The sequence below is a fragment of the Seriola lalandi genome, unplaced genomic scaffold (assembly GCF_002814215.2).
Source record: "Seriola lalandi dorsalis isolate HSWRI2012SDOR001 ecotype SW California unplaced genomic scaffold, Sedor1 jcf7180002052132, whole genome shotgun sequence".
In the NCBI taxonomy this organism is placed as follows: Eukaryota; Metazoa; Chordata; class Actinopteri; order Carangiformes; family Carangidae; genus Seriola; species Seriola lalandi.
Window position 1 is genome coordinate 475,541 of NW_019522685.1, and position 23,662 is coordinate 499,202.

Below are 23,662 nucleotides of genomic sequence, written 5' to 3' on the forward strand. Positions count from 1 at the left end.
ATGATTTGTTCAAGTTATCGTTCTCAGCTACAAAAGTACTGCAAATTGCCCACGTCTTACCTAACAAAGTCGCAGACATCATTAGCACCAGCATCAGTTGGAAAAGTTGGTAAAACCGAATAAGATGAGAGAAAAAGTTTTAAAAATCACTGGTCTCCTACTGGTCCTATTACCTTGTCCTTGATGGCAACTCAAACACTTTTCCCCACAGTAGGAGCCCAAACTGCTCTTCTGGAGAGCATTAGCTGGGGTTTATTGGACTGTGCAAACCTTAACTGTCTGCCCTTTCCCTTATCTGGGGGCTGTTACTTTCTCAGTGTTTACCCACAAACACTGGAGCAAGCTAATGAGTTTGTCTTGTGCATACTATTGTTTCTTGCCATTGACTTTTATTGCCAGTCGAGTGAACGCAGAGAGGTTGATGACTGGAGTAGATTTAACTAAATGTTTAGGGTAGCCACCGTTAGCTGGTGGAAATGGGTGATAACAACAGATAGCACCCATGAATGGGAGATTTATTCATTATTTAATCACTTTTAGCTACTGCCCCCCTTTTTTCGACTCATCGAATTGTTAAAAGCTACGATTTTCCAATTTAGGTTGTGTTTTGTCGTTTTGCTCCAATTTGGATGCCACTGGGTGAAAAAAAACAACTCTGCACTAATTGCCCCTCAATATCAGTTTGAATTATGGTACAATAATTGCTCAGAAATGGTCAGTGCAATCAATGTGTAATACCACAATCCACTTACAGCCTTTATGTGGTCATATAAACTTTTACTGCTTGTTTATTGTCAACAGCAGCAGAGGCCGCTCTACCGAGGCTGTCAGTTGGGATTTATGCCTAAATCAAGTTTTTGACAAGGGTTTAGGGACAGACAAAGGAAAACCAACTGTTTTTTATGAATCCATAAACAGCACACCGGCGTCCCCAGGGAGCCCGGCAGGACAACATGTACTGTGGTGTTATGTTGGATGGCAACGTGACAGTTTCTTTGATTTGTGCATGACCTAACAGTGAGCCTGTACAATATTATCATTCCTTTTAGGTGTGTGCTCTCTAGCTGAACAATATGTTGCTATTCATGTACCTTCAAGATAATAATGCATTCTCTTGAGAGTGAGCTATTGAAGTATCCATGTAAACCAGTGGTTAACATGCGTACCATATAGTAAACTGTTATTGCAACATTCACTTTTTGATTTTGGCTAGGGACCATCGTTGCGTATCCCTGTCATGTTTCTTCCCCCCATGTTTACAGTAGAGGTCCATCAGTAAATGCTAAAATGTCCACAAATGAAATTAAAGGAAAGCAACTGCATCAGTAAATCTCAGAGAACCAATGTCATATTGACTTTCCTCATACTTTTGCAAATACGGTTACTGAACAAAACATCTAAACTTTTTAGATACGCCGGTTCTTTGCTGCAATTTTATCGGCTGCAGAATAAAACAGCAGCTAGGTTTCTCACGTATACATTATATATAGGATACATAGAGTTTAACTCATATATGGGATGAATTTCCCCATGTACAGAAGTCAAAAAGCCTTTATTATTGTGGCTACATGGTTAAGAACCACATGCTGAGAAATTACACAACCATGTCTGGCTTCCTCAAATAAATGTATTTCACAAAGTCTTTGATATTGAAAATGAGTTTCAATTAGTCCCTACAATTTCATTCACATCAGGGCAGGAAATAGCTTCTGAAGTAACATCTAGAGCACGCAGTTTCAAAACTGAGGCAAACGCTTGTTAATGGCAGGATTATCCACTGTGGCTCTGCAGTGGTAGGAGAAAATGGGATGCATTTGGCCATTAAAAGATTCATTACAGTTTTGAAGACGGCACAAATCATCTGCACATCTCCGCCCTGCTTGCAAACAAACCCCTTAACGTGTGCACACAGTCCCAGAGAGATGACTGCACCTACACTGTGGGATGAGGGACGACTTCAGGCGTCATGAACCGAACAGTAGACCGTGAAGATCCAAGACAAACATTTGCTGCAGCACCGGTCATAAATGTGGCCGATTACATTAGACTCAGCCTCAGCACTTGAGACCTGAAAGGTATTTGTGTACACAACGTCTTTGTGCGAGTGTGTCCTCGTGTCATAACAGCGTCGTTGGTCCAACCCCCCCACCCCCTCAAAGACTCTGTGGTTACATGAATTTGGAAAGGCAGCATGTAAGGGTTAAAAAAAAAAAGTGATATTTGATCCACAAACGCCTCAGTGAATCATTTCATCCAATCAGAAGAGAATCACTATGCTGAAAATGACTTTCCCTGACGCATGCTGCTGATGATGCTATTTCCATGTGAGCGTGTGAAACAGAATAGCAATATTGATCTGTGGACACTGTAGCCTATGACCTCTACCTCCAGACCGTATTAAAGCCTTTATCACCACATGAATAATGTATGCAGGAATGATGATTGGATAGAAGGCTAAAGGTGTCTGGGCTAATGATCAGACGAGTTAGGCGACATCATCCCTGAGGGGGATATCTGTCATATTAATGAATCAACTTTAACTAATGTGCATTCGTCCAGTCCTTCACAAATATTTTGTTTTCAAAAATTATAAAACAGTTTTTTATATATTTTGGAATGTAATTTTGGTGGCGGTTATTTCCTATCGCATACTCTGTGTATCTACCTGCAGATTAATGTGTTTGTTCATTAATCACCCATGCACAGATTAAACTAGAGTCAATAAAACAATTGCAGGACTCTGATTACAACCGCCTGCGTACTGCAAGAAATGCCCCCTAACTAATTAATTTAAAAAAAAACTAATTATCCTGCCTGGAATTCATGTTGGTGTCACTGTCATGAATATATCAAATAGCAAATGCACCTAAAATGCAATAATCATTTTACATTTCTGTAAAACTGGAGAATGCTGAGCTCAATAAAGCTCAATAATAGCATTTTGTATGGAAACCTGATACAGCTGATCACGTACATTTTCTAGATTTATATAAACTTTTTGAAGTTGATGTCTTATATTCAAGTCACAAATATCAAGCTAATATTGTGAAAATTATATATTTTCAACAAACTTGGACAGAAATGACTTACTTCCCTTATTTACAGGGACATGCTTGACAGGTATTTCCCCTCCCATACACTGTGTATCTACCTGAAGATTAATGTGTTTGTTCATTATCTACTCGTGCACAGATTACTTGTGAGCGTCTGCCAAATGAGTAAATGTGATGCAATGTAAATGAAAGTTATAGTAAAAACAGACAGATTGCCATGTTTGAATATTCTCGACAAAATGCAGATATCATGAGAAAATGTCTGGTGACAGAAGAAATGATCAGACTACAGCTTCAGACTATGATAGTGTGTGATAGCAGGGTCAGTTTTATTGCGCTGTTCGTGGTGCTGAACGAGCAGCCTGTTGGCATGTTTTCCTCACACCAACACAACAATACTTCATTTTTATTTTATTTTTTTGAAAGACTCGGGGAAATAAGTTTTTTTTGCAATGTTTATACTCAACAAAATAACCTTCAGCTACCCAGGAAGTCAGGTTCAGCTGTGAGTGTGTCCTCCAGCTTTGGCAGAGATAAGTGACCCCGTGAAGGATGGTGCCGGAGGAAAGAGCGAGGGGTGTGGTTAAGTGTTACTCGGTGCGCATCAGGTATCCGTCCCACACTATATAACCCTGTGAACCGAAGGGAGAGCAGCGAGACAAGGGGCAACACCGGGGTGACTACACCAAGAGACAACTGTCAAAAAGTAGGTCCTCTTACTTTTCTGATACTTTGCTGCATCTTGATTTTTTAACCGCATCCTAGAAAGATTTTTTTTTTTGCATGTTATTTATTCATGAAATAATGTGGGTTTTTTTTAATATAATATTTGAAATACTTTAAAGACATTTTGTGCGTTAAGGTAGGCTATTTATGTGAAATGGAGCAGAACCGTAAACACAAAGTTAGTTTGAAGATAAGAAACAAGAACAAAATGACATTTTACCATGGCATCTCTCCCTCTCCTCAGATGGCCAACATGTTGAGATCGTGGATGATGCTTGCAGCGCTCGTCTTCTGCCTCCTCGTGTGTTTGAGCAGCTTTGCGGACGCTTACCCTCCCAAACCAGAGAGCCCCGGGGGCAACGCCTCACCGGAGGACTGGGCCAAATACCACGCGGCTGTCAGGCATTATGTTAACCTCATCACCAGACAGAGGTGAGTCCGCTTTACCAAACCAAGTTACAAATGTGTGTGCGTGTGCGTGTGTGTGTGTGCGCGTGTGCGTGTGTGCGCGCTTTCAATTTAGACTTTAATAAAACGAACTAGAGTTAGAAAGCTATACAGATTCACATCCAAGTTCTGAGAGTAATTAACTCTCAAATCAACATATATGACCTGGGGAAAAAAAAGGAGAGATAGAGGGACTAATAGATGCTGAAAACATGCATTTCTTTGGTAACTTTTCATCCTCTGGTGGGGTCAGACAGATAGTCCACCTCCCTTGATGTGAGGGATTAAGTCTGGCTCAGGGACAATTTGGCAGAGATAGCCACAAGGAGGATCGAGCTCTCTCCCAGTGCATGAACTCACGCACACTAGGCCTGTTTTTCATCCCAAATAAAACCCTTTCAGATACTAGTTAAGAGTTCATCCTTTCTTTAGAAAGCCAAGGAGCACCCTTGGGTCATTATACTTAAGTTACAAAGCCTTGCTGTTGTTCCTCTGATGGGTATATAATGTTTAGACCAGGGAGAAGCTAACAGCTCTGTTGTGACCCCATGTCTGTAACAGACATAAAGCAACACCAGACATCCTAATAATTTCCTTTTGATTCATAGTAGGTGAATCAACTGGATCATAACACAGTATTTAATACATACATGGTTGTAGATGTATTACACATCTTGGCTTTTGAAATGTAGCACAGATTATTTGAACCTATAAGTAAATTTCTTGGTTTTTAAGTTTGTACTGTTTTCTAATCCGTCATACTTAAAATATCACAAAGATTTTCCGTTTTGACAAGATAGCTTTGTCAAATAACTGTTGTGTTGAATTCTGTTGCTCCATTTGGAGAAACTTGTGGGTGTACAGTTTTCCTGTGATGGAAGTGGAGTATAGTCTCATCATTAACCGTCCTGCTCTGTAATTAAAGAGGCTGGATCTGTCATTAGACTCAAAGGACTGTGTGACACCCAGTGCAGCCCCCCACATCTCAAACAAAGGAAGGTTTACTCCCTTAGTGGCCAGGCATTGATTTTGCAATGCACAGCGTTATTCTTTTTTTTGACTGGACTGCAGAGATTGAGCAGAGAAGTGGCACTGATTAAAGCTCCACAGGGTTTTGTAGAGTTAACTTGCCTTGTTCAGAGCTGGATGAGTCTTGAAATAAGATGTCCTGTAGTTGAAATTCATAACAAGGCTGGTGGGGTCACAGGAGCACCCAGTGAAATGCTGAGTGAGTGACTGTGGATGTGCAGCAGAGAGGCGCTTTCACATGAATGAGAATCTCATATTAATGTTGAGTGGCAGTCATTACATGCTGGTGTTTGGTTTTCTCCAGGTATGGGAAGAGGTCGACCCCGGAGCAGGCGGTGGCGTGGCTGCTGTTCGGAGCTGATTCAAGCCAAGACACTGAACCACGGTGAGAGAAACAGATAGAAAAAAACATTCTTAAAATACAGTTGGCCTCTGAAAGACAAATCCATTAACAAAAATTAATCAGTTTGTTATTATTAATTAATCAAGAAGATGATTAATGAGACAAGACCAACATAAAATGGACCAATATTTCATCTCCTGTTAGCAAACAGTCTGAATTGAAATAACACATTATCACTGCCATCTACAATAGTGCATAAACATTTCTGCTTAATGCATCCTGCCATATATGAGGCTATACATCTGGCTGCACCCACCCGTATCTAAAATCTTTAAGAAACAAACCTGTTGGTGCAGCATTATGCTTTAATTGCTTTAATCCTTTCTGCAGAAGGATCACGTTGCTGTTGTTTAGTTCCTTGTTAATATTCTTTGCTCTTGGCCCATGACATTGTCACAATGTCACGATCACATACTTTGACAGCTGAGCAGGTGATCTGAAGAGAAAAAAAGGACCTGAATCATTTGCAAAAACCTGGTTTTCTGATGAATGATTGCTCATAAATTGTGATCTTATCTTCATCTAAGTCGTTAATGTAGACAAACACGGTGTCCCTAAACTAATATCACACAAACAGCTATGATCTTTTGCATCTTTATTGAACATACAGTGCTGGTGGTTACCTCCTTCGGTAGTAATAGCCTCCAACAAACACTTCCTGTAGCTGCTAATCAGGCCTGCACAATGTTCAGGAGGAACATTGGACCATCCTTCCGTACGGAGCTGCTTAACCTCAGACATATTCTTAGGATTTCTTGTGTGAGCGGCTCTGCTCCGTTAAGGTTAACGTTTGGGCTCTGACTCCAGCAGGTGGACTTTCTTTGTTTGAAGTCATCCAGTGGTAGAATAACTTTGATGTTCATGTGGAAAGCCACCATACACCATATATTAACCAGCTCCAGTGATTCCTTTAAGCCTTTAGCTGTTACTCTGACATTACTGTGCATTCTGCTCTGTGCTTTTGAAGTTATCTTAGCTGGACGCCCTATTTTTGGGAGAGTAGTCACGGAATTAAATAATTTCTATTTATAGACAGATTGTTAGACTGTGGACTGTTGAATCTCTAAACTCTTTGAGATGACTCTGTAACCTTTTCAGCTTTATGCAAATCAGCACTTCTCGATCGTAAGTCATCTGAGATCTCTTTTTTTGGCGATGCATAGTTCACATCAGCAGATTCTTCTTATACAAAAGTAGCTATAACCAACATCTCCAATCTAGTTTCATTGACTGGACTCCATCTTTGATAACTCCCGACTCCAAGTAGGTTTTGTTGATGTTATTAGCCAAGGGTTCCATATATTTTCTCCAGCCTACACTGTGGATGTTTGAATGTTTTTTTTCAGTATGGACAAGAACAATACAATGATTTTATGTGTCATGAGGTAAAATAGATTATGTTTGTTCATAATTGTAACTAAGTTTATACATAAATGGAGGTAATTCTGAAGGGTTCACTTACTCACTACTATTTCTTGAAACTGTATTCTGATGCATCAAGTGTAAATTTCATTTAATTAAACAGCCTTTTCTCTTCTCTTTCAGCTCGGACTACAACGATCAGTGGTAAAACACTCCAACATTAACCCTTCCCTGATCCTTTGATTAAGCAACAATGAAAAACACTGAAGACAACCTGCACTGGACTTTGTGACTGCGTATTCAATTTGTTAATGTGCATGCAAATCTTTCTCTCTCTCTCTCTGTCTCTCTCTCTCTCTCCCCCCTCTGTTTATCTGCTCCTTTCCATACGTCTATTTGTTAGTTGGCCAAAAATGTAAATAATTTGTATCAAAATCAATTACTTTACAATGAAGACTTGAATGAAATAAAAGTATTAAACAGACACACACATGCTTTGGTATTCCTTGTTTTTACAGACTGCACTTGCTCTTGTTGCCACTAGATGCCGCTATATCACCAGGAAACGTGCACTTTCAAGTTAGTCTATCCTATTGCTGGTCTTGTATGGGTTCATATCGACGGCAGCGGACAGGCTTCAACTTCAGACAGGGGTACCACACCGAAAGACACGTTTGTTATCACAAAACCGTCCTGGGCGTCCTTTGGAAAAACCGGATCAGAGCGAACCGAGCAACCAATATAGGTTCTAATCAATGGATGCTATTTGTGAGGGCAGGCGAGCCGTTTTAGGTTAAAGATAGCAGTTTGTGTGGGTTGCCGTTGGCTTCAGTGTTGTGAAAGTGACTGCATACATTAAACAAGACCTGCCGTGCTTCAACAACTGCAACTCGACCAGTGGAGATATCTCAAACCCTCTTGCTGCATCTCAGACGAAGGTAACCGGACAGGTGAGCGCTTTCAACCTTTCGCTGTTCTTATTTTTCACGGAGAAAACGTGCTGTTCAGTTTGATGTTAGTAGATAACGAATATGCCGTTTTTCAATCAAAGCCTTGCCAGAGATGTAGTCCACCTTCCCCACTCGCCAGGTGGCTACTGGAAGGCTACACGCAGGCAGTTATTTCATGTCTTCTAAGTAAGACCTCCCGAACAGATGAAGTCTAATTACCCGCATAATTAACGCTGAAATCCACTTATTGTCAAACCTCGTGGACCATTTTTTATCGAAGCACATTGGGCACGAGAGAGCTACGCAATTCCCCCTTCCACGGTCTCGTGCGCCTTATTTGTTCCTCAATCAGTAGCTACATGTCATTTTTTTTGTTAAGCTAGCTTAATTGACCCCAGGCTATTTGCACCTGTACAGCGACCACAGGTAAAACACAACTACAGTATCGATGACAGCTTAACTAAGAATTACCACAGCCTGAACGAGGGAAATTGAATCAAATAATAATGTTGATAACAATGAGTGGATGCACGTCATGCACCTGTTCTTTGCCATTGCGCATGCCCAATCAAAACGTGCACAGATGTTAGAGCACATGTGGACAAACACACACACATAGAGACGAACATGTATGTATATATGTGTGCGCGTGTGTGTGTGTGTGTGTGTGTGTGTGTGTGCACACTGACGGCTATATACAAAATCTAAAATGAGAATCATATATAAGGAAACAAACTAATTATTTCTCAATAACTGCCACTGGCAGGGAATACAGTTTCATTTATATATAAGCACGACCCAGTTATTCACTCAGAGCACGAATCCAAACATCACTCTATCTTCAATAATTGTTGTAATGGTTCACTATTTTAAAGGCATGTTATTTTTCCAGGTCCTTATACACTGTACCATATTTCTTACCTAGCCACTGATGCACGACGGGATATTATCACCTTAAAATTGTCCATAAGGTGAGAGGTTTTTTTTTTTGATCTTGCCAAGATCTACATTAGTTATTGTTCCCTGAAAATTTTATCTAAATGACAGAAATATTAATAAATGAATAAATATTTGGGTTTCTGTTGATATTGATTCAATTGGACATCCATCTGTTTAACTTGATTTTCAGTTTGTTGTCTTTTATGTTAGAAATGGTCACGGCTGCATTAACTGAAACAAGAGTCACACTGTGAGGACTGTTGATTACTGTGGAGGAATTATTCAAATGACCTCTATCAGCAAGAGTTAATGTATCTCAAGTGATAGTAGAGACACTATCCAGTTGTGTGCAGGGAAGAGAAAGGGAAGATTTGAGGGTTATTAACAGAACGTCAGTTTACATGTACATTTATTTCATAAATTACAACATTAAGCTTTAGCTTTTTCAAACTTAAAATGTTTGTGTATGTGTGCGTGGTTGGGAATTTATGTTGTCAATTCAGTATGAATAAAAACCTTGTAAAGATTGTGCCCTAGACAAAAGAGCAGCCAGGAATGATAATGAAAGCATAAATTAAAATGTTTTTTAAACATTGTTCTATATGAAGAGTCCATCTAGTCTATACAGGTCTTTACATGACTGATCTGTAAAGCATCTGTTGCACAAAGGAATTGAGAATGATATTGTTGTTTTGGAGCAGTCTTTTGAAATCAAAGCTCATATTATCATGAGCATTTAGTGCAGTTTGCCTAAAATATGCGTAATGTATAGTTACTTATATCAAAATGAAAATCCCCCCTGCTGGATTTTCATATGACACCACAGATAGGTCTCATTTTTTAAGAGTTTTTGACTGGGATTAAAGAAACTTCAGCCGTCTTATCAGTTTCTGTTTTGGAAGTGGGAGGTTTACCATAAATTTCCCTGCTTTTGACAGCTTTGGGGATTGGCTACAAGATCAGCAGGTCTGGTTCTACTTCGACAGAACCATAGTCTAAGCACTTCTTTAACGATTTAAGAACTCTGCTTGAAATCAGACTCCTTAGACGTTTAAAAATACACTCTCTGCTCTAAATGCTCTAAAGTTTTTCAGGAAGACTGGAATTCATTTTGTACGAGACATGAAATTGGATCGAATCAGAAAAAAAATGGCAGCATGGTAGTGTAGACAATGTGACCGTGACATATCTGAGCCTCAGAGTAATGTATACATGACATTAAATTAATGCAAATCCTTTAACATTGGTAATTAATTCAGAAAAATTCAAAGAGCTATCCCTGTGTGACCCCTGATCCTCGCCCAAATCTTATTATACAGAAGAAGTCAGATGTCATCCTGGTTATTTGATGTCACAAACAGAATAGTCTTCATAAGAACACCTTCAATGGTGCCTGACCGTGACACTGTTCAGTTTTACTGCTTTGATGGACTGAATGATAAATTACTGCATCAAACAGGAATTCTAATCAACTGTAGCTGGCAGAGTGAAAGGCTCCAGAAGCAGAGCCCATCCACACTCGATTCCACAGGGAGATTAATCAGTGGCAGTTCACGTAGTCTCAGCATCTTTTTCCCAACCTCTTCGGTGTCGATCAAAAAAAATGACCTGCTCATTTACTCTCACACCTGCCACCTCACCCCCGGTCGGCACAGGTCTCCATGTACAGGGGCTGTGCTGTGAGAACTGAATTATTTCATTTTCATTACTGTATTTGTATATGTGGATTTTTAATCTTATTTTTAATATTGTTTGCTTTGCAATGTCTAGGGATGGCAGAGTCTGTCAGTCCAGACTGGAATATCTTGACAGAAATACTGGATGGATTGCTTTGATGAACAGAGTGTCCTAATGGCTTTGGTGATTCTCTTGACCTTTCATGTACCAAATGTTCACTTTTCAAAGTGAAATATTTCAACATGTATATGATGGATTGGCACAAAATCTTGCACAGACATTCATATTCCCCAGAGGACAGTGACATCTGACTTGGAAGGTTCCCTGACTTTTCCTGTCGAGCCACCATGAGGTTGACTTCTGTCGTTTAGAGCAAAATGTCCAGACAGTTTTTGATAATTTACATTCACTTTGGTGATCCTGTGATTTATTTTTTTTATCTTTCAGTACCATCAGGTTAAAATCCGCATTTCCATCAGCCTCAGCTTTACTTGTGTAGTTTGTTTAATGCTATTCGACAAATGTTAGAGGTTGAATATGGTCATCATTACCTCAGCCGCATGTTAACATTGTCATTAAGAGCATGTTAGCATGCTGACATTACCATATAGCTTAAAGCCAACATATAGCCTCACAGAGCTGATAGCATTGCTATAAACTCTTAGTCTTGTATGTATTTATTGCTGAGAGCAATTATATTGGGCTGACATTCAATATCTTTACACCAGACTCACTGAAATGTCTGATCTTTAATAAAAGCCAGTATCAGCCAAATACATGGGCAAGCCAGTGTAACCATCTTGCACTAAAAGTGGAGATTTTCTCTGTAATATTTGGGCTGTAACCACCAGAGGATGTGTCAAGAGAGATTTGAGTGACATTGAGACAGTGTCATTCATTTAGTCTATTCCATCATGGCTGCTTCCTCATAAAAATGAAAGGAGCGGGGACCTTTAATGAAGTCCAGGTAGGGTGGTGATTGTAAATGTTCCCTGGGTGGCTCTCAGCACTTTGCCTGACTCCTTTAGCCTCTCAGTGGTATGTACATGACATTTAATTCTAATTACACTAATCTGTATGGGGCTGAGGGGAAAGGAAGACTCACAACACTAAGATGAACAGCATTTATTGGATGTCTTGTTTTCAGGTTTTATCTATTGATAGTGGTCAATCTTGTGTCATGCTGACAAAAAAAAATAAAAACATAGTTCTTACTTTTCTAACTGTTTGAGAATCTCTGAGTTGTTCATGTTTCTGAGTTGGCTAATGAGTCCCCATGCTGTTAGCTGATGGTTAATCATTCATGATTAGATTTTTCTTGGCATGTTAAGATGAAGCTTCATAGTAACTTTATGCTCAATATGCACCAAGGAAAAATACATCAAATGTTCTTTTCCACGCAGTTACACAGTTTGTGTACACCTTGATTTTTGAAATCGCTCAAACATTCAGCACTGACTACTTTAAACCGCTTTTGAATTTATACTCTCCTTCAAAGGACTTCGACACAGACTTTAGATTTTTTGTGGCATTTGTAGTGACTTGGGCGTGATGCAAGATTGAATGAATTGCTTTAATACTGTCTTTTGAGAAAGTTTAGTCTGACAACAGGGAAGCATAAACATACTAGTGCTTTCTTCAAGATACTCAAAAGAAGCTCTTATGATAGTTTCCACGAAGCCTCTGAAGTGACACTCCAATAGTTTTGTAAGAAAAGTATAAACTCTGACAGGATTGTCTGTCTTTCTGAGGATTAGTGTCAGCTGTAAAGTTTATATGTATTAAAACAACAGTTTTGAAATCACAGTTGAAATATTGCTCAATTTCATTAGACCTCGTCTCTGAAATTGCTGTTAAAGCATTTAGTTTTGGCTTGTGAGTTCTGTCAGAATTGATTCCCTGTCTGTTGTGTGAATGCTGCAGTCTTTTTTTCAACTATGATGCTGATAGAAAATCATTTCCTCAGATAAAGAGCAGCTCTGTGTTGAAGTATAGCTCAAACCTTTTAATAGATCCAATTTTAGCTCCAACTTATTATTATTTTACGCATTTTCCCTTGTTGCCATGGCAAAGCGCCGGGGAAAAAGGCGAAGAGCTGCTCATGGTTGTCTTGGATACGACAGTTTTCCCTTGTAAAGTAATGAGAGGAGCTGAACCTGTGGGAGCACAGGGCTATTTTTAGGCCTGACGCCAGGCTGCATGTGTGGATTAGGGCTTGTTTGGTCGTTGGTGCATGTATGTATGTATGTATGTACGTGTGTGTGTGTGTGTGTGTGTGTGTGTGTGTGTGTGTGTGTGTGTGTGTGTGTGTGTGTGTGTAAGCATGTTGACAGATTTTAATGCAGCCTCACTGGGAACAGCTCAAGGCATTTTACACTTGGCATACTAACACCTGGGCCACCACTTGTTTCATTGCTGTAGGCCAAAATGTGGTGGAAGATGCTTTTTTTTTTTTTAAATTGCATGTTCGAACGGAGGCTTTATTTGCAGTTGTATTTTTGATATGTCTGCAAGCATTACATTGAAGAAATAGATATTTCACTCAACCGTTGCTGGGGATCTTTGCTGATAGAGAAATATTTGTGAAAGTAATTTACCACAGTGCATTGGTTTCATGTCAGAGTGACAGAGGGCAAAAATCTTCAAGAGCAAAGGAAAAGTAATTTGAATTAAATAAGTCACAATCCTCAATGAATAGTGGAAAAAGACCATCCAATCTCAATAAAAAAATAAAAAAATAAAATAAAATAAAAAGGTGGGAGCACTTTTTCTCTTGAATTTCAGGGATGTTTGTAAAGCACCAAAACCTCGACCTTTGCCCTCGTTATTAGTTTATGTAAGACTTGGGTGATGCAGGAATTTGAACTCACTGGAAAGGGATATATGGCTTCAAAAAAAATGTCTAAAATATATAATTGTAGATCAATGTGCATACACAAAAACCACACCCCCCCCAAAAGCACACACCCAGCTGGCCTCTTGTTTTAATAGATTGACAGTGAAGAGATGATAGCAGGTCTGCGAATGTGATGTCATGGCAGCTGTGCTATCGAGCTGGTCTGTTCCTGCAATTCACTGAGAAAGATGGGGAATTGGGTGAGTGTTTGTGTGTGACTGCACGTGTGTGTTTTTTGACTAATAAAGACAGAGGGAAAAAATCACTATGAGACAGTTTACATATACACAATATTACTGTGGAGACACACTGACCCACAGCAGCAGCATCTTTTCCATCTGCAGCAGAAAGACAATTTGTGTGAAAATACCAGTTTTCACCTCATTGACATGACCTCATCAACTACAATAGTAGTCTTAGAAGTATTTACAGGAGTACTTGTTTAATCCTTGTTTGTAGAGTTTGATTACTGGTTGCACTTCTTGTGAGATGTCCATGCTTTTCTGCCAGAAAATACCAAGAAAATGCCACCACTGGTGATGACTGCACCATCACTAGCTCTTGGCTAATTTTACCCCATCGAGAATATAAAATAGGAGCCAAGGACAGTGGCAGAGGCAAAGAGCAGAGAGGATCTTGCCCCCCCCAGCCTCAAGTGTGTCAGCCCAGCCCAGCGTCGCCAAGTCCTGCTGCAATCGGTTTTGACTTCTTAGCTGCCGTGTGGTCTCCGCATACTTTTAACAAACTCATTTCACAGTGCAAACACAGGATGCCACGGATAAGCCTGGCGGACTGGTATGTGGTATTAAGGTCCTGATCCACATAGATCAGAGTTTTTGTGAAAGCACTTGGTCCTTCAGCATCTAAGAATGTGCTTCAGTGTCACACCAGTAGCAGCAGTTCAGTTACAGCTGTTGAACAAGTAAACACGTCGTTCCATCATGTATAGTGAAATTAAACCAGCTTCAGCTTGAAAATGAAGAACAAAAAACTGAACCTTTGACTGACCTCAAAAACATAATGAAGTTGCCTACACTTAACCAAAAATGAATACAAGGAAAAAGCACAATGTGACAGCGTTTCTCTGAGCCAGTTACGCTGAGTTCAGGTGTTACTATTCCAAATATGATATGACATGTCCGTGGGTTAGGATAAATAGATTTATTATATAAGACAAAGGGAGGGAGTTAAATATAGAAGCCCAAAAGGATCAAAACATATGGCAGAATAAACCAGGTTATTGCAAGGATTATTGGTTGACGAAAAACAGATTTACAAAGGGATGAATTTAAAGCTGAGCGGTCATTAGCGTAATGAAGTCTGAAATGAATTTTTCCAACCTGCATTTGGATGGAGGTATGAAAGGCAGTAATACCATTGTCCCAGTTTGGTGGATCAATATGTTTAGATTATAACTGAAATATGCCCTTCTCCAGTGGGTTCCCACTTAATGGTTTATAAGATGAATATTTTAACTGGTGCCTAGGGATGCACTGATGAAGTGCTTAGACACAAAATTGCAGACCTGCAAACATCTGAACAAATAGGATTTGGGAATATTTTGATCTGTATGCAGAGAATAAAATTATTAGAATTACATAGGACTGGGCTGGAAGAAGCTAGAAAAGAAGTTAGTGATAAAAGAAGCTTTCTAAATGAAAAATGTCACCCAGTAAAGTCATTTTAGAAATGTTGGCTGCTCAGTAGTAAAAGAGAAATGTGATTCCTTTTGAAGGAAGAAATTCATTTAATCCGTTTATTAAATATATAACATTGGAAGCCAGACAGGAAACATTTAGAGTGTAGCAGTCATTTGTAATATCACTGATTGTTCCCCTGTTTTCAGTGTAATTCCTCAAACGCTGGAGCACTTTGTGAAGATTCTTCATCACCACAAATCTGATCGATGGTGATGAGGAGGCTGAAATAGGATTTATATGTTGACATAGTGCACACATGCGCACACACAGTGACCCTGTGGTGACATTGCTGGGTTTTGGTCACCACGGCACTGGTTCCATCATGGATCGCTATTGTCATGGCAACCAGGAATTAGCATCCTTGGATACCACAGTCTCTCCCTCATCAGCTGCACTCCTTTCTTCCTCACCATTGTTCTTGTTTGATCTCTCTCCTTCTCTCTTGCCCCCCCTCTCTCCAATCACACACACACACACACACACACACACACACACACACAACCCTTATGTTTCCCCACAGCCACAGCCTTCCTGCCTGACAGTTTTCTTCCTCATCCCTCTTATATTTTCTTCATTCTGTCTCTCTTCACCCTCATGACCATTGATTGCCTGTTCTGCTCGTGTTCCCGGCACTCCCTCCTTAGCTCCTAATTGCTATTCACTGTGTGTCTTTCCCAGATTCCACTTCACCTGAGAAGCCAATTTTGGATCTCAGGACAACAGATGCTTAGTCTCCCACTCTTTTGTCTGCGATGCTTGTTGCTTTTTTCCTGCTGCCTCATGTTAAATGGATCAATTAGAATCAACAGAGATCCTCACTAAGCTAATGTTAGCTGGCCTGCCCACTCACTCACTCACCCGCTCTCTCTGTCTTTCCAACTGTTGCCAATAGTATTCCTGATGGACATGATGACTGTTTGGGTGTTACCAGAGCAACTGCTTATTCTATTTTTAGGCATTAATAATGTTAGATACCAGTTGTCGTGTGTGGGAGCCTGGTTAGAAAAATTGGGAATATCCACAGGCTCTGATTATTACAGAAAAGGATTTGTTGTATTGAACGTGACAGACTTCAACCTCACAACACAACTCAACCCTCCTTCCCTTGTTTCAGCCTTAATTCTGCCTCAGTGGTCTGACAACCGAGGGGTTTTTGCATTCAAATTCACATTCAGTGCTTCATTAATGTTTTCACTGCAACTCCCTTCACTCTTTTTTTGCACTCTCTTTCATTGCAGTTGACTTAACACGTTTTGTGGAGGATACTGGGAGGAACCAATTTTTAAAATGCCCGTGGCAACATCCAGCTCTGACTCTGGTAAGTGGCTTGGTCTCGCTATGATCATCTGTGTGTGTGTGTGTGTGTGTGTGTGTGTGTGTGTGTGTGTGTGTGTTAGCAAGAGAGAGAGAGAGAAAGAGATATCAAGAGAGAGAAGAGGGAGGAGATACTGAACGGTTGGTGGTTATTCCAGCACTCAGGACATGTATCTCATCTCCCGAGTTCTAATGTGACTTAATGAGCTGGCTAATAGAGCGCTAAAACTCCAGTCTTAGATCAGTCATGCCTCAGAGGATTTGCCGTTGTATCCTTCGCAGTCCTTCACTCATGCACACATGCACGTTGAGTCTGCATTAGTGGCCAGTAGTAAAAAGGAATCGGTGCGAGTGCACGCACGCACATACACGTTAACATTTTTCTTTGGAGGCATTAAGTGAGTCTTTTATTACGGATTGATGGATAATCAGGGTTAAGTGATTTGTGATCAGCATTGAATGCCTTTATGCGTCATAGTTAGTCAATTACAGTAATAGCTTTTCTTACCCAGTTCAACTTTTTTTTTTTTTTTTTTAAACATATGGATGTTTATTTAAAGAAGGCTGGTGTTTTTCGATCAGATGGATTAGAATTTAATCGTATTTTTCATGTCAGGAGACAATTTGGCGCAACTCCAGTGCTACTGGGAAAGAAAAAATTTAAAGGAAAGATGTTGTAAAGACATTCAGTCTGGCACTTCACACTAGTCTATGCAAAATTTAACAAACTCCAATGACTGAAAACATGGCTCCCTCTCCAAACAGTGTTCTGTTAATGCAGTAAATCCCAGGCTGTGCAAACTGGTTGATAAAACTGGCCCCACGGTGAAAATATCCAACTATTTTTGCCTAAAATAAGAAAGAAACGGATTACACCCTTGTGTTTTGATGGAATTGCTGGAATCCAAGTCAAATTTGGCATCACAGTGTCGCCAGTGCGGGATGATCTCAATGAGATGGTCTCCTGTTGGCATCATATCAAAGTTACCTTTCAGGTGTAAACCTTGGCATTTATGTGAAAGTTAAAACGGTGATATTTTGACAACAGTAGAATTATATTTTCTTGTTTCAGTGCCAAAAAAAGGTGCCTATTATTATTCAATTCTAACCTGGCACTTGTTCCGTTCATTTCCTCTTCACTTAGTGCTAAGTACACTTGATCCAGAGACATAGAAGATTGAAAAACCATGGCCAGATTATTGGAAAATTAAGACTCAGTATATTTCTTAACAGAGGGCCAAATCTAGACCTCTATAGTAGAAGCTTTAGAGTATTTTACCGTGCTGTAATAGATTGCGGCAGTCAGCTGTCGGATAGCGGGGGAAAAGCAGTTCCACGGAGAGTTAAAATGTGTGTGTAGTTTCTTTTTTGTAATGGGCTTTCAGTCACTCTTGATCTGTACACTAGCTGAGGGCTGAGGCTGGATAACTGGCGTTTTTAGTAACACAGTAAATTGTTTCTCCAAACCAATTCATGTCTTTTTTTTCCTTTAATTTGAAAAGCAGCCTTTTCAACAAGCCTATTGTCTGTGCAGGCTGGGAGACAGGTTACAGAAGGGTCAGTTTTGATTGGAAACAATAAGATATATTTCAACTCCCGTCAGCGAAGAAGCTCAGACATACTTTTCCTCGAGTTATGAGCAGAAAGCACAAATGTAAATTTCCCAATAAGCACCCATGACTTACAGTACATCTGCGAGGCGTGCTGTGTTTGTACCTGTGTCTGTGATATCAGATGTAGAGGGTCACTCAGATACATGTCAGCTCCCTCCGCACCGCCTCCCTGACCAATCCTCCTTCCTATAAGCCTGCCTTCTGCTGCTCTTTCCCCTCGTTAACCCCCACAGGGAAGCCTGGAGGGAAAATCTAACTGCCTCCTTTTCTCCCTCCTCCTAGAGAAAGCATCATACCCCCCCACCCCTTCCACCTTCTTTTGCTCATGCCCACAACACTCTCTCGTCTCCATTCATTCATGCAGAGGAAAAGACGCTCAGCCAGGCATAGCTTATACACATTCACGTCAAGAGCAGGTGGAGAGGAGGGAAAGAGCTAGAGAATCAGGGATAGATAGGGAGAGAGAGACAGAGAGAGAGAGAGAGAGAGAGAGAGATCTCTCAGTCTGCCTCAGATACTGTATTGGGTGTGTTACTGTGAGTGTGTGCACTGTAGTGAGGTGTTGTTCACCATGGCTGGCAGCCTGTTTGGAAGGCTCTCCCTGGAGGAGGGGGACTCAGCCAACTCCCTGGAGGGCCTGGAAATCAAGCTGGGGGGAGAAGGTAAGAACACAGGTCCCTGCCTTCTGGGTGTGTGAGGGATGCAGGATGGTTTGAGGACAGATGAGTTCTCTTGCTCTGTGTTTTGTTACAGGTTAGGGAAGATACACCGGACAGACGCTGATATCTAAGGTAGAATCACTTAAAATGCACATGTTGGCGGTCCAGGGTCTAGCCGGTGTTTTAAATTCGCATTGCACCTGCTTTCGATGCAATGGTTCAAACCTCCAGAGTGTGATGAAGATGGGCAGAGACAGATTAGGACCCAGGGCAGCATGTGATGTACAGGAATCTGAGGCAACAGAGTACAAAGGCAGGAAGGGAGACGTAAAAAGGCAGCAAGGTGCTTCTAAATATTCACTAAAGGACATTATAAACACAGTGGAGTCGTGCCACTTTTTCTTCTATTTAATCCACAATGTGAAGCCTGATTGTCAAATTGAGAGCAATAGAGAGTGAGACACAGAGGAATGCATTGAGCTAAGCACAGAAAGCAGAAAGATAAGATATCAGTAAAAGAGCAAGTAAAAGCAAGTGTGTCGTTGTTGCATTGAATGATAATGCACAAAGAATGTTTGCTCACACGGCATGGAGTGGGAAGTACCATACATCCAATTCATAATTGATGGGGTTCATTAATATTGCATAGAGTTGCATACTACAGACTAATATGTTCTGAGTGTGTGTCCATATCTATTTATGTACTGTGATTTGCTCACATCGTATCACAGGAGTGCTTTGACCTATCGGATGCGTGCCCAGTTGAACACACAAAACAATCTTTTTAGATTTTAGGTAAGAGGAATTAAAGCGACTGTTTGACGGTGCCGTGTTTAATTAGTCAAGTTTAAAGGGTGTCATTGCATCATTGCCAAGTCTCGTGCATGTCACACAGTATAACATGTTGCATGATATCCTCTGTAATGTAGCTTGACAAGAGAGCAGTGACGGCCATAATGAATCACATTTTCTGTCAAAGCATTTGCATCCTGTCAAACAGTTCAGAGTACGTGTGTGTGTGTGTGTGTGTGTGTGTGTGTGTGGGGGTTTGAGAAAGACAGAGAAGGATAAAGAAAGACTCCCAGTGCATTGTACATTCATAGTGAGTAAGTAGGGGGTCATTCATATGCAGCAGTGTTCTGATCAGAGACAGCACGCTCAAAAGTGTCAGACCCACAACCTTCAAATAATTCTGTGGCTCGCTCACTTTCACCCATTTCTTCTACACACACGCACACACACACACACACACACACACACCATGCTCTCTATGCTGAACAATACAGAGTCTCTTCCCATCGAACCCCCATGCTATCAGAGGAATATTCTGTGTGCCTACTGGCCTAATGAAGCAGTGTTCAAACACAGATGATGGATCATTGAGTACAGTGTGTTGGTAGGATTAGGCTGTCAAAGATAATCGCTGGGTTTCAAGAGAATGGGACAATTTAATTCTGTTCTGGCTGAGGGTATTCGATAACGCATTGACACTGGCAATTATTTCATCAATATCGCAGCCTCACGATCTGCGTTTGCTCTTTCATTAACTGCTGCATGAAAAACAGATGTACAGTCCAAGTCAAAATGTTGGCCTCCCAGCAGTGGGTTCAGTCGATAAACTCGTTCATCGTTAATTTCCCCTCAAAACTTCACTTGAAATTATCTCTCGCTCAGCCTTCTCTGTGGCCATGTGAGGTGAGGTGTAATGGGAGCTGCTGTCCATTTGCAAAATGTCAACAAATATCACGAGTGTTGTCTCCAGTGGTGACCTTCAGCCAACTAATAAGGGGATCCCGCTCGCATCCATACATGCCAGCTTGGAGCAAGAATCACCATGGCGATGGGGTGGCTTAAATGGCAGCTTAAAAGTCCCTCATTCTGCTGATTGGCTTCCCAAGAGAGAGGTGGTCAGGGTTACAGTATTTCCCTCAGAAATGTGGCCTCTCACGGGACAATCAGGCACACTGCTGTAGTAGACAGAAGCAGAATATAACGGATTTTGTTCTTGTGAAACATAAAAAACTAAAGGATAAACTCTGATCGTTATTAACCCAATCAAAAAAGATATTTCCATGTGTACTTCAAAATAATATCCAGGAAATGGCTGCTACACGGCTTTATTTCAGTGATTCGATAGATTAGTAGAAAAACTTCCCTCTACACCTGGAGTAGGTCCACTAACAACCGAACTAATAAACTAATGAAGTAAATAGTCAACAGTGTACAGGCATACACTCTCAGCACTTAAGCTTTACAGGCTGCTACAGGCTACCAAAACTTCCTGGTGTAGGTGGTTGTGGCTGTACGTAGCCTGAGAGGACGATTGTCTACTACTCAGAGCAGAGAAGTCCTGTCACGTTGTTGTTTTTATTTACAGTTCATGCTCTCTCTCTCTCAAATCAATCTCTGTCAATAAAAGATAAGACAGGAAAAGACAGAACACTGTACACTGTAAAAATAAAGTATCAAATCTCTATCCAGGAAACAGAATGTGATTATAGGGTTAGTGCTTTAATAATGCAGAGATTTCTGTAGAATTTCTATTTTTTTAATCGAGCATTATGGATAACATAATTTCAGAATAGTCTGTTCCTTGCAAGATCATGGCAGTGTGACGATACCAGGACCCTGAAGTGGCTAAATGGGATTCAGCCACCATTAATTTCATTCGTCCTTTCTGCTGTGACATCTCAACATGACTTCAGTGACAAAACAAAGTGTCAGTTGTGTCCCGCCCTCTACTGAAACGAAACTATGTCCTAAGAACTAGAGATGCCAGGGTGTGGAACTTTTCCCACTGGGTTAATAGACAAAATGACGAAGAAGACGTGTCGGTTCAGTATCTGTAGATTAGGAGTGTTACCTCCACATGCTGCCACCTTCATCTGGCAAAGTTTAGAGATTGCTTCACTGATGTTATCAGGTTCCCTTTTGCCATTGGGGTTAAATCCGAAATATTGCCAAATAGCCGCTTTTCGCTTCTTCGCTTGTGCACCAAATCATCCGCCAATTTCTTGTCAGTCAACTCTCCTCTTGTCACGTGATAAGACTCTGCTACTATGTGATGCGACTCTGCTCTGCACCTCTGCTCTGCTGCTGCACGGAGTAGACACCTTCAGTTTATGATTGTAGCGTCCGAATAAGTATGAATAATGAGTATTTTGAGCGTTTGTTATTTGTCAAACTGCTGCTGATATGCAAAATTGAACCAAATGGGTTTTATGTCTATTTAAAAAAAAAAAAAAAAGAAAGAAAAAAAGACAGTGAGGCCGGTGGGCGAGGTATTTCATCAGTTTGTGCCTGAACACCGGTAACATCGACTACCGTGGCAACCCTACTTAGCCCTTCATGGTTCACCCACACAAGTGATTTCAGTTATCTTTGCTGGTTACTGTCGGCTAGATGTTCTCTCAGGACTCTGTGGGTGTGTACAGACGCTAGTTGACTGACATCTCCCTCATTCTTCTGTTAGCTTTGTTGCACCAGATAACCCAGGAAATGACATATTTATCTTTCCTATTAGTGCAAAGACTTTGATGGCCTCATATGATTTCTAGCATAGACTCACTCAAACTCAACCTGAGCACAAGTGGAAACCCCTGTGGGGGTGTGGGGGGCTGTAGTTTTGTCAATTCCCACAGAATGCAGGTTTTTTTTATACACACACACACACACACACAGAAACATTGAACACAAAAGTACATTACACAATGGTTTTGCCCACACACGTTTCACACAACATCCTCTTAACTTGTCATGAGCCAGCTCGGCTTTTCTGCGAGGCTCCTTGAGGAGGATGTTGACTTAATTATGCTGAGCTGAGCGCCTGTAGTCCAGAGCAGCGTTCACATTTCAGTTGTTTTCTAGATGCTCAGTGTTGTCTGAATAACTGATCGTACTCTGCTAGGGCATTAAGGCAGGAAGAATCAATAATATGGGAGTATAAGGACAAATTAATCATATACTTCAGTCATAAATGATCTAATCCAATCCAATCCACTTCACCACCGGTGTCTTATACGTTCATCTTTCACTACCTGAGGGACTGATAGTAATTATGTTTTGCTGGAGAGCAGGGAGCAGAATCAAATCTAAGAGAAACCTTAAAGTATTCAATAATGTCTGTCGAGGCCCATGAGTATTTTATTATACAGAGGTGGCTTTGGCAATTTGAAATAGTTTCAGTGTCATCCTCATCACGCGGTTTTCCGTCATTTTAATAGATGACAGGGAAATAAGGCTGCGGCGACTTTCAACGGTGTATCCAAGAAAGAATAAGAATATCGCTGTGGAGAAGACTGCTCACTTATCCGTCGGTGTTTTCACAGAACAAGGCAGGTGGTATTACTGTGGAGGTACTACACACTGAAAAGCTTAACATTGACCTTAAGTGCCCTGATTCATCATCACCTTTGCTGCTGTCCTTTTGAAGTGTAATTCTGTCTATATAATTTTTTGTAGTAGTAGCGAGATCAGATACTTCTGACTAAACAGTTTTGTCATGTTTAGGTGAGAGGTGCCTTTTAATGCAGCACCAAATTAATCAAAGCTGTGTGATTAAGACGGCCAAGGTAATCATCTTTTAGAGGTTTTATTAGTATTAATGCTGCTATTCATCTGTTTTCTTGAAGTTTTTCCAATGAAACGTGCTGCCAATGTTTTAAGCTGCACTCAACAGTTGGGTTTGTCTCATGGTGCCGATGTTGTCCTGTTTATCCATTCATCCAGGCTTTGGAAATCTGGAGTTTATAATTACTGATTTAAGATTAGGTGCCAAATTGATGGAGGTTTTGGTTCTGGGGTGAAAATTTGTCTTCAGGTCATGTATATTTAGAGTCGAGGCAGACTTCCACAAGAATAAAGATGCAGGATGCAAAACTAACATCAATGGAAC

The 23,662-nt window shown here is 40.6% G+C and overlaps 2 protein-coding genes across 3 annotated transcripts in view; both read left to right on the top strand.

The window, feature by feature from the left end:
- The first annotated feature begins 3,698 nt into the window (after positions 1-3,698).
- pyyb (peptide YYb) lies at positions 3,699-7,504 on the top strand. Its single transcript, XM_023400150.2, has 4 exons — positions 3,699-3,759; positions 4,024-4,211; positions 5,560-5,640; positions 7,204-7,504. Exons 2-4 carry the CDS (start codon positions 4,024-4,026, stop codon positions 7,226-7,228), a joined length of 294 nt encoding a protein of 97 aa, XP_023255918.1. The 5' UTR covers positions 3,699-3,759; the 3' UTR covers positions 7,229-7,504.
- Positions 7,505-7,657: 153 nt separating this feature from the next.
- mpp2b (MAGUK p55 scaffold protein 2b) overlaps positions 7,658-23,662 on the top strand; it is a 38,513-nt gene continuing 22,508 nt past the window's right edge. Inside the window, exons 1-2 of one of the 2 annotated variants that reach the window (XM_023400112.2) lie at positions 7,658-7,970; positions 16,421-16,500. In XM_023400112.2, the coding sequence (XP_023255880.1) occupies positions 16,470-16,500 (31 nt within the window). In that variant the 5' untranslated portion in view covers positions 7,658-7,970; positions 16,421-16,469. Of the gene's footprint in view, positions 7,971-16,420; positions 16,501-18,581; positions 18,772-23,662 lie in introns of those variants that run through there. The other variant, XM_023400111.2, reaches the window with a different exon arrangement.